Source organism: Patagioenas fasciata, chromosome 31, assembly GCF_037038585.1.
Source record: "Patagioenas fasciata isolate bPatFas1 chromosome 31, bPatFas1.hap1, whole genome shotgun sequence".
NCBI classification, from domain to species: domain Eukaryota; kingdom Metazoa; phylum Chordata; class Aves; order Columbiformes; family Columbidae; genus Patagioenas; species Patagioenas fasciata.
The window spans coordinates 3,065,317-3,077,650 of record NC_092550.1 but is presented as its reverse complement, the minus strand read 5'-3'; the positions used below and the strand labels follow the sequence as shown (position 1 = coordinate 3,077,650).

At 59.6% G+C, this 12,334-nt stretch overlaps 1 protein-coding gene across 1 annotated transcript; it reads left to right on the top strand.

Annotated features, from left to right (window-relative positions):
• The first annotated feature begins 27 nt into the window (after positions 1-27).
• On the top strand, positions 28-10,101 carry LOC136114372 (kallikrein-14-like). The gene is made up of 4 exons (XM_071800516.1): positions 28-224; positions 4,213-4,466; positions 6,851-6,987; positions 9,949-10,101. Exons 1-4 carry the CDS (start codon positions 28-30, stop codon positions 10,099-10,101), a joined length of 741 nt encoding a protein of 246 aa, XP_071656617.1.
• Positions 10,102-12,334: the final 2,233 nt, after the last annotated feature.

The window sequence follows — 12,334 nt, the reverse complement described above, 5'->3', positions numbered from 1 at the left end:
ATCCCATATCCCCATGTCCCATGTCCCATGTCCCATGTCCCCGCAGGTGTCTCTTGGGGACAGTCCCCCGTTGGTGTCCCCGGTGACCACGACCGCATCATCGGGGGGTACCCGTGTGTCCCCCTGTCCCAGCCCTGGCAGGTGCTCATCTACGCCCCCGTGCGCTGCGGGGGGGTCCTGGTCAGCGACACCTGGGTGCTGTCGGCCGCCCATTGTAACCGCAGGTGGGGACACCGCGGGGACACCGGGGGGGACAACATGGACCACGCTATGGGGACACAGGGTGGGGATGGGGGATGGCCTGTGGGGACACTGCACGGGGATGGGGACACCGCGGGGGACACGGTGTGGGGGTGGGGACACCATGGGGATGGGGACACCATGGGGATGGGGTCACCCATGGGGACACCCCATAGGGACACAGTGTGGGGATGGGGACACCATGGGGACACTGGGGGACACTATGGGGACACTATGGGGACACCAGGGGGACACCAGGGGGACACCATGGGGACACCCATGGCAATGGGGACACCCATGGGGACACAGTGCGGGGATGGGGACACTGGGGGGGACACAGTGTGGGGATGGGGACACCCTGGGGACACTGGGGGACACTGTGGGGACACCCATGGGGACACCAGGGGGACACCAGGGGGACACCCGGGGGACACCCATGGCAATGGGGACACCCATGGGGACACAGTGTGGGGATGGGGACACTGGGGGACACTGTGGGGACACCAGGGGGACACCATGGGGACATCCATGGCAATGGGGACACCCATGGGGACACCCATGGGGACACAGTGCGGGGATGGGGACATTGGGGGGGACACAGTGTGGGGATGGGGACACCATGGGAACACCATGGGGACAGTGGTGGGGACACCATGTAGGGATGGGGACACTGGGGGACACCGTGGGGACACCCATGGCAATGGGGACACCCATGGGGACACAGTGCGGGGATGGGGACACTGGGGGGGACACAGTGTGGGGATGGGGACACCATGGGAACACCATGGGGACAGTGGTGGGGACACCATGTGGGGATGGGGACACTGGGGGACACCATGGGGACACCATGGGGACACCCATGGCAATGGGGACACCCATGGGGACACCCCATGGGGACACAGTGCGGGGATGGGGACATTGGGGGACACCCCATGGGGACACAGTGTGGGATGGGGACACTGGGGGACACTGTGGGGACACCATGGGGACACCCATGGGGACACCAGGGGGACACCGTGGGGACATCACGGGGATGGGGACACTATTGGGGATGGGGACACAATGGGGATGGGGACACCATGGGGATGGGGACACTGTGGGGGACACGGTCTGGGGGTGGGGACACCATGGGGACACCCCATAGGGACACAGTGTGGGGATGGGGACACTGGGGGACACTGTGGGGACACTATGGGGACACCCATGGGGACACCAGGGGGACACCCATGGCAATGGGGACACCCATGGGGACACAGTGCGGGGATGGGGACACTGTGGGGGACACAGTGCGGGGATGGGGACACCATGGGAACACCATGGGGACAGTGGTGGGGACACCATGTGGGGATGGGGACACTGGGGGACACCATGGGGACACCATGGGGACACCCATGGCAATGGGGACACCCATGGGGACACCCCATGGGGACACAGTGCGGGGATGGCGACATTGGGGGACACCCCATGGGGACACAGTGTGGGATGGGGACACTGGGGGACACTGTGGGGACACCATGGGGACACCCATGGGGACACCAGGGGGACACCGTGGGGACATCACGGGGATGGGGACACTATTGGGGATGGGGACACAATGGGGATGGGGACACTGGGGCGACAGCGCGGGGACACCATGGGGACACCCATAGGGACACAGTGTGGGGATGGGGACACTGGGGGACACTGTGGGGACACTATGGGGACACCCAATGGGACAACAGGGGGACATCCATGGCAATGGGGACACCCATGGGGACAAAGTGCGGGGATGGGGACACCATGGGAACACCATGGGGACAGTGGTGGGGACACCATGTGGGGATGGGGACACTGGGGGACACCGTGGGGACACCAGGGGGACACCAGGGGGACGCCGCGGGGACACCGTGGGGACACCCATGGCAACGGGGACACCCATGGGGACAACAGGGGGACACTGCGGGGACACCATGGGGACACCCATGGCAATGGGGACACCCATGGGGACACAGTGTGGGGATGGGGACACTGGGGGACACCCCATGGGGACACAGTGCAGGGATGGGGACACCATGGGGACACCATGGGGACACTGGGAGGACACCATGAGGGAGACATCACATGGGGATGGGGACACCACGGGGACACCACGGGGACACCATGGGGACACTGGGGGGGACACCGCGTGGGGATGGGGACACCATGGGGTCACCCATGGGGACACCCCATGAGAATGGGGACACCATGGGGACACCATGGGGACACCATGGGGACACAGTGTGGGGGTGGGGACACAATGTGGCGATGTCCCCAACCCTCTGTCCACCCCCACGTCCTCTCAATGTCCCCACGTCCCCCACTGTCCCCACACCCCCCCCACTGTCCCCATGTCCCCCACTGTCCCCATGTCCCCACATCCCCCCAATGTCCCCACATCCCCCCACTGTCCCCATATCCCCCACTGTCCTCATGTCCCTCATTGTCCCCATGTCCCCCCATATCCCCACATCCCCCAATGTCCCCCCATCCCCCCATTGTCCCCACTGTCCCCGTGTCTCCCCCACTGTCCCCATGTCCCCACATCCCCCCAATGTCCCCATGTCCTCCACTGTCCCTGTGTTCCCCCCACTGTCCCCATGTCCCCCGCTTCCCCCCATGTCTCCACTGTCCCCATGTCCCCCACATCCCCCAATGTCCCCATGTCCCCCACATCCCCCCATATCCCCACATCTCCCCAGTGTCCCCACGTCCCCCATTGTCCCCATGTCCCCCATTGTCCCCATGTCCCCACATCCCCCCAATGTCCCCCCATCCCCCCAATGTCCCCCCATCCCCCCATTGTCCCCAATGTCCCTGTGTCCCCCCATTGTTCCCACTGTCCCCATGTCCCCCATTGTCCCCATGTCCCCACATCCCCCCAATATCCCCATGTCCCCCACTGTCCTCATTGTCCCCATGTCCCCCCATATCCCCACATCCCCCCATATCCCCACGTCCCCCCATTGTCCCCCCATCCCCCCATTGTCCCCACTGTCCCCATATCCCCCCACTGTCCCCATGTCCCCACGTCCCCCCAATGTCCCCCCATCCCCCCATTGTCCCCAATGTCCCTGTGTCCCCCCATTGTTCCCACTGTCCCCACGTCCCCCATTGTCCCCATGTCCCCACATCCCCCCAATATCCCCATGTCCCCCACTGTCCTCATGTCCCTCATTGTCCCCATGTCCCCCCATATCCCCACATCCCCCCATATCCCCACATCCCCCCATTGTCCCCCCATCCCCCCATTGTCCCCACTGTCCCTGTGTCCCCCCACTGTCCCCATGTCCCCACTGTCCCCACTTCCCCCCATGTCCCCACATCCTCCACTGTCCCTGTGTCCCCCCCAATGTCCCCATCTCCCCACTGTCCCCACATCCCCCATTGTCCCCATGTCCCCCACATTCCCCCAATGTCCCCACATCCCCCACTGTCCCCATGTCCCCACATCCCCCCAATGTCCCCACATCCCCCCAATGTCCCCATGTCCCCCACTGTCCCCACATCCCCCCATATCCCCACGTCCCCCCAATGTCCCCCCATCCCCCCATTGTCCCCACTGTCCCCGTGTCCCCGCAATGTCCCCATGTCCCCCACTGTCCTCATGTCCCTCATTGTCCCCATGTCCCCCCATATCCCCACATCCCCCCATATCCCCATGTCCCCCAATGTCCCCCCATCCCCCCATTGTCCCCATGTCCCCCACATCCCCCCAATGTCCCCACATCCCCCACTGTCCCCACGTCCCCCATTGTCCCCATGTCCCCACATCCCCCCAATATCCCCATGTCCCCCACTGTCCTCATTGTCCCCATGTCCCCCCATATCCCCACATCCCCCCATATCCCCACGTCCCCCCATATCCCCACGTCCCCCCAATGTCCCCCCATCCCCCCATTGTCCCCATGTCCCCGCAATGTCCCCACGTCCCCCATTGTCCCCATGTCCCCGCAGAGGGCTGCGCCTCCTCCTGGGGGAGAGCGACCTGCAGCGGCGGGAGGGGACGGAGCAGGAGCGCCGGGGGGCGCTGAGGATCCCCCACCCCAACTACGACCCCTCCACGCTGCAGCACGACCTCCTATTGGTCAGGCTGGACCGCCCCGCCCAGCTGGGCCGCGCCGTGCGGCCCCTGCCCCTCCCCCGCGCCTGCGCCCCCTCCGGCGCCACCTGCCTGGTGTCGGGATGGGGGACGATCACCAGTCCCCAAGGTGAGCCCTGCGACCCAGAGGGACCTTGTAGTAAACCCATAGTAACCCCATAGGAGGCTGGGGATGGTCACCAGTCCCCAAGGTGAGCCCTGCGACCCATAGGGACCTTGTAGTAAACCTATAGTAACCCCATAGTAACCCTGTAGTAACCCTATAGTAGGCTGGGGAACGTCAGCAGTCCCCAAGGTGAGCCCTGTGACCCATAGGGACCTTGTAGTAACCCCATAGTAACCCTGTAGTAACCCTATAGTAGGTTGGGGGACGTCAGCAGTCCCCAAGGTGAGCCCTGTGACCCATAGGGACCTTGTAGTAAACCTATAGTAACCCCATAGTAACCCTATAGTAGGTTTGGGACAGTCACCAGTCCCCAAGGTGAGCCCTGCGACTCATAGGGACCCTGTAGGAAACATATAGTAACCCCATAGTAACCCTGTAGTAACCCCATAGCAACCCTGTAGTAACCCCATAGTAACCCTATAGTAGGTTGGGGACAGTCACCAGTCCCCAAGGTGAGCCCTGGACCTTGTAGTAACCTTGTAGTAAACCCATAGTAACCCCATGGGAGGCTGGGGACGGTCACCAGTCCCCAAGGTGAGCCCTGGACCTTGTAGTAACCTTGTAGTAAACCCATAGTAACCCCATAGTAGGCTGGGGATGGTCACCAGTCCCCAAGGTGAGCCCTGCGACCCAGAGGGACCTTGTAGTAAACCTATAGTAACCCCATAGTAACCCTGTAGTAACCCTATAGTAGGTTGGGGAACGTCAGCAGTCCCCAAGGTGAGCCCTGCGACCCATAGTAACCTTGTAGAAAACCCATAGTAACCCCATAGGAGGCTGGGGATGGTCACCAGTCCCCAAGGTGAGCCCTGGACCTTGTAGTAACCTTGTAGTAAACCCATAGTAACCCCATAGGAGGCTGGGGATGGTCACCAGTCCCCAAGGTGAGCCCTGCGACCCAGAGGGACCTTGTAGTAAACCTATAGTAACCCCATAGTAACCCTGTAGTAACCCTATAGTAGGTTGGGGAACATCAGCAGTCCCCAAGGTGAGCCCTGTGACCCATAGGGACCTTGTAGTAAACCTATAGTAACCCCATAGTAGGTTTGGGACAGTCACCAGTCCCCAAGGTGAGCCCTGCGACCCAGAGGGACCTTGTAGTAAACCTATAGTAACCCCATAGTAACCCTGTAGTAACCCTATAGTAGGTTGGGGAACGTCAGCAGTCCCCAAGGTGAGCCCTGCGACCCATAGGGACCTTGTAGTAAACCTATAGTAACCCTGTAGTAACCCCATAGTAGGCTGGGGTTGGTCACCAGTCCCCAAGGTGAGCCCTGCGACCCAGAGGGACCTTGTAGTAAACCCATAGTAACCCCATAGTAGGCTGGGGATGGTCACCAGTCCCCAAGGTGAGCCCTGGACCTTGTAGTAACCTTGTAGTAAACCCATAGTAACCCCATAGTAGGCTGGGGATGGTCACCAGTCCCCAAGGTGAGCCCTGCGACCCATAGGGACCTTGTAGTAAACCTATAGTAACCCCATAGTAACCCTGTAGTAACCCTATAGTAGGCTGGGGAACGTCAGCAGTCCCCAAGGTGAGCCCTATGAGCAACCTATGAGTAACCTATGAGCAACCTATAAGTCACCTATGAGCAACCTGTAACCTATGAGTAACCTATGGGTAACCTGCGAGCTACCTATGAGCAACCTATGAGTAACCTATGAGTAACCTATGGGTAACCTGTGAGCTACCTATGAGCAACCTATGAGTAACCTATGAGCAACCTATAAGTCATCTATGAGCTACCTATAAGTGACCTATGAGCTACCTATGAGCAACCTGTAACCTATGAGTAACCTATGGGTAACCTGTGAGCTCCCTATGAGCAACCTATGAGTAACCTATGAGCAACCTATAAGTCACCTATGAGCTCCCTATGAGCAACCTGTAACCTATGAGTAACCTGTGAGCAACCTATGAGTAACCTACGGGCAACCTATGAGTAACCTATGAGCACCCTGTAACCTATGGGCAACCTATGAGTAACCTATGGGCAACCTATGAGTAACCTATGAGCACCCTGTAACCTATGGGCAACCTATGAGTAACCTATGGGCAACCTATGAGTAACCTATGAGCACCCTGTAACCTCTGAGCAACCTATGAGTAACCTATGGGCAACCTATGAGCAACCTGTAACCTACAGGCAACCTACGGGCAACCTATGAGTAACCTATGAGTAACCTATGAGTAACCTATGAGTAACCTATGAGTAACCTATGAGTAACCTATGAGTAACCTATGAGTAAGGCCAGGCTGACCCCGGCAGCCCCCCGGGGGTGTCCCGGCCACCCTGACCCCCTCCCCTCCTCCCTCCCCCCCCCAGTGACCCTCCCCCGTCACCTGATCTGCGCCTACGTCACCGTGCTCTCGGAGGCCGAATGTCGCCGCGCGTACCCCCAGCGCGTCACCCCCCAGATGCTCTGCGCCGGGGTGAGCGACCGGCGCACCGACTCCTGCCAGGTAACGGGGGGGGGACCCCAAATCCCACCCCCAAACCCACCCTGAGAAAAGGGACCCTCCCCAAGTCCCCCCATCCCCACCACAAACAAGGAGCCTTGGCCCAAGGGGAACCTCAAGTTCTCAAGACCCCCCAATGTGGTTCCCCACCCATTCCCACCCCAAGGACCCCCCCAGATCTACGTGTCCCCCCCAAATCTATGTGTCCCCCCCATATCTACGTGACCCCCAACTCCCATCCCCCCAGACTCAAGGTCTCTTGGTGTCCCCCCATCCCCACGTGTCCTCCAGCCCAAGAACCTCCTCCCCCATTGGCTCAATGTCACCTCCACGTGTCCCCCAACCCCACATAGGGGGGTCCCCAACTTCGTGTCCCCCCCCATATGGTGACCCCTCCCAGGTAACCCAGCGAGACCCCAAATCCAGCCCCAGAACCCCCATGGTCACCCCAACATGGCCAAGGAGCCTCCATGGTTGACCCAAGAGGAACCTCAAGTTCTCAAGAACCCCCAATGTGGTTCCCCACCCATTCCCACCCCAAGGACCCCCCCAGATCTACGTGTCCCCCCCAAATCTACGTGTCCCCCCCATATCTACGTGACCCCCAACTCCCATCCCCCCAGACTCAAGGTCTCTTGGTGTCCCCCCATCCCCACGTGTCCTCCAGCCCAAGAACCTCCTCCCCCATTGGTTCAACATCACCTCCACGTGTCCTCCAACCCTCGGGGGGGTCCCCAACTTTGTGCCCCCCCCATAGGGCCACACCTGCAAAGGAACCCAGGGGGACCCCAAATCCCAACCCATATACCCCCAAAACTCCCCATGGTCACCCCAACATGGCCAAGGAGCCTCCATGGTTGACCCAAGAGGAACCTCAAGTTCTCAAGACCCCCCAATGTGGTTCCCCACCCATTCCCACCCCAAGGACCCCCCCAGATCTACGTGTCCCCCCCATATCTACGTGTCCCCCCCATATCTACGTGACCCCCAACTCCCATCCCCCCAGACTCAAGGTCTCTTGGTGTCCCCCCATCCCCACGTGTCCTCCAGCCCAAGAACCTCCTCCCCCATTGGTTCAACGTCACCTCCACGTGTCCCCCAACCCCACATAGGGGGGTCCCCAACTTCGTGTCCCCCCCCATAGGGTGACACCTCCCAGGTAACCCAGGGAGACCCCAAATCCAGCCCCAGAACCCCCATGGTCACCCCAACATGGCCAAGGAGCCTCCATGGTTGGCCCAAGAGGAACCTCAAGTTCTCAAGACCCCCCAATGTGGTTCCCCACCCATTGCCACCCCAAGGACCCCCCCAGATCTACGTGTCCCCCCCATATCTACGTGACCCCCAACTCCCATCCCCCCAGACTCAAGGTCTCTTGGTGTCCCCCCATCCCCACGTGTCCTCCAGCCCAAGAACCTCCTCCCCCATTGGTTCAACGTCACCTCCACGTGTCCCCCAACCCCACATAGGGGGGTCCCCAACTTTGTGCCCCCCCATAGGGCCACACCTGCAAAGGAACCCAGGGGGACCCCAAATCCCAACCCATATACCCCCAAAACTCCCCATGGTCACCCCAACATGGCCAAGGAGCCTCCATGGTTGACCCAAGAGGAACCTCAAGTTCTCAAGACCCCCCAATGTTATCCCCCCCATTCCCACCCCAAGGACCCCCAGATCTATGTGTCCCCCCCATATCTACGTGACCCCCAACTCCCATCCCCCCAGACTCAAGGTCTCTTGGTGTCCCCCCATCCCCACGTGTCCTCCAGCCCAAGAACCTCCTCCCCCATTGGTTCAACGTCACCTCCACGTGTCCCCCAACCCTCGGGGGGGTCCCCAACTTCGTGTCCCCCCCCCCATAGGGTGACACCTCCCAGGTAACCCAGGGAGACCCCAAATCCAGCCCCAGAACCCCCATGGTCACCCCAACATGGCCAAGGAGCCTCCATGGTTGGCCCAAGAGGAACCTCAAGTTCTCAAGACCCCCCAATGTGGTTCCCCCCCATTCCCACCCCAAGGACCCCCCCAGATCTACGTGTCCCCCCATATCTACGTGACCCCCAACTCCCATCCCCCCAGACTCAAGGTCTCTTGGTGTCCCCCCATCCCCACGTGTCCTCCAGCCCAAGAACCTCCTCCCCCATTGGTTCAACGTCACCTCCACGTGTCCCCCAACCCTCGGGGGGATCCCCAACTTTGTGCCCCCCCATAGGGCCACACCTGCAAAGGAACCCAGGGGGACCCCAAATCCCAACCCATATACCCCCAAAACTCCCCATGGTCACCCCAACATGGCCAAGGAGCCTCCATGGTTGGCCCAAGAGGAACCTCAAGTTCTCAAGACCCCCCAATGTGGTTCCCCCCCATTCCCACCCCAAGGACCCCCCCAGATCTACGTGTCCCCCCCAGATCTACGTGACCCCCAACTCCCATCCCCCCAGACTCAAGGTCTCTTGGTGTCCCCCCATCCCCACGTGTCCTCCAGCCCAAGAACCTCCTCCCCCATTGGTTCAACGTCACCTCCACGTGTCCCCCAACCCTCGGGGGGGTCCCCAACTTCGTGTCCCCCCCCATAGGGTGACACCTCCCAGGTAACCCAGGGAGACCCCAAATCCAGCCCCAGAACCCCCATGGTCCCCCCAACATGGCCAAGGAGCCTCCATGGTTGGCCCAAGAGGAACCTCAAGTTCTCAAGACCGCCCAATGTTATCCCCCCCATTCCCACCCCAAGGACCCCCCCATATCTACGTGTCCCCCCCAAATCTACATGTCCCCCCATATCTACGTGTCCCCCCCATATCTACGTGACCCCCAACTCCCATCCCCCCAGACTCAAGGTCTCTTGGTGTCCCCCCATCCCCACGTGTCCTCCAGCCCAAGAACCTCCTCCCCCATTGGTTCAACGTCACCTCCACGTGTCCCCCAACCCTCGGGGGGGTCCCCAACGTTGTCCCCTCCCCACAGGGTGACTCGGGGGGTCCCCTGTCGTGCAACGGGACCCTGCAGGGCATCGTGTCATGGGGGCTGCAGACCTGCGCCCTCCCCGGCCACCCCGGCGTCTACACCCGCGTCTGCGACTACGTGGGCTGGATCGAGAGGACCATGAGGACCAATTAGGGGCCACCCGTGGGGCTGGGGGGGGGCGAGGAGACAAAGGGTTGGGGCGTTATGGGCATGGGGACATGGGGTTGGGCCACCAGGGACAACGAGGACACCAAGACCAAGATCTGGGCCACCATGGATCTTGGTCACCGTGGACTATGAGTAGGGACACAAGGACAAAGAACTGGGCCACCATGGACCACAAGGACATGAAGACCAAGATCTGGGCCACCATACCATGGATCTGGGCCACCAAAGTCTATGAGTATGGACAGCAAGATCTGGGCCACCAAGGACCATGGATCTTGGTCACCATGGACTATGACTATGGACACAAGGACAAAGATCTGGGCCACCATGGACCACAAGGACATGAAGATCTGGGCCACCATACCATGGATCTGGGCCACCATGGATCTGGGCCACCATGGACAATGACTATGGACACCAGGACAAGGGTCTGGGCCACCATGGACCATCAAGACATGAAGACCAAGATCTGGGCCACCATGGACCATGGATCTTGGCCACCATGGACTATGACTATGGACACAAGGACAAGGGTCTGGGCCACCATGGATCATCAAGACATGAAGACCAAGATCTGGGCCACCATGGACCACGAGGACACAAAGACCAAGATCTGGGCCACCATGCCATGATTCTGGGCCACCAAAGTCTATGACTATGGACAGAAAGACCATGGCCACCATGGACTATGACTACGGACACAAGGACAAAGATCTGGGCCACCATGGACCATGGATCTTGGTCACCATGGACTATGACTATGGACACAAGGACAAAGATCTGGGCCACCATGGACCACAAGGACATGAAGATCTGGGCCACCATACCATGGATCTGGGCCACCATGGACTATGACTATGGACACGAGGACACAGGTCTGGGCCACCATGGACCATCAAGACATGAAGACCAAGATCTGGGCCACCATGGACCATGGATCTTGGCCACAATGGACTATGGCTATGGACACAAGGACAAAGATCTGGGCCACCATGGATCTTGGCCACCATGGATTTGGGTCATCAAAGTCTATGAGTATGGACAGCAAGATCTGGGCCACCAAGGACCATGAATCTTGACCACCATGGACTACGGACACAAGACAAAGATCTGGGCCACCATGGACCATGAGGACACAAAGACCAAGATCTGGGCCATCATACCATGGATCTGGGCCACCAAAGTCTACGAGTATGGACAGCAAATCTTGGCCACCACGGACCATGCATTTTGGCCACCATAGACTATGGTTATGGACACAAGGACAAAGATCTGGGCCACCATGGATCTTGGCCACCCTGGATCTGGGCCACCAAAGTCTATGACTATGGACAGCAAGATCTGGGCCACCAAGGACCATGGATCTTGGCCACCATGGACTATGACTATGGACACAAGGACAATGGTCTGGGCCACCATAGACCATGAATCTTGACCACCATGGACTATGGACACAAGACAAAGATCTGGGCCACCATGGACCATGGATCTTGGCCACCATGGACTATGACTATGGACACAAGGACGAAGATCTGGGCCATCATGGATCACAAGGACATGAAGATCTGGGCCACCATACCATGGATCTGGGCCACCATGGATCTGGGCCACCATGGACTATGACTATGGACACCAGGACAAAGATCTTGGCCACCATGGACTATGACTATGGACACGAGGACACAGGTCTGGGCCACCATGGACCATCAAGACATGAAGACCAAGATCTGGGTCACCATGGACCACGAGGACACAAAGACCATGGACTATGACTACGGACACAAGGACAAAGATCTGGGCCACCAAGGACCATGGATCTTGGTCACCATGGACTATGACTATGGACACAAGGACAAAGATCTGGGCCACCATGGATCACGAGGACATGAAGACCAAGATCTGGGCCACCATACCATGAATCTGGGCCACCATGGACTATGGCTATGGACACAAGGACAAAGATCTGGGCCACCATGGACTATGACTATGGACATGAGGACACAGGTCTGGGCCACCATGGACCATGAGGACACAAAGACCAAGATCTGGGCCACCATACCATGGATCTGGGCCACCAAAGTCTATCAGTATAGACAGCAAGATCTTGGCCACCATGGACCATGGACCTTGGCCACCATGGACTATGGACACAAGGACAAAGATCTGGGCCACCCAAGTCTATGATGAAGCCACCAAGATCTGGGCCACCACTGACCAT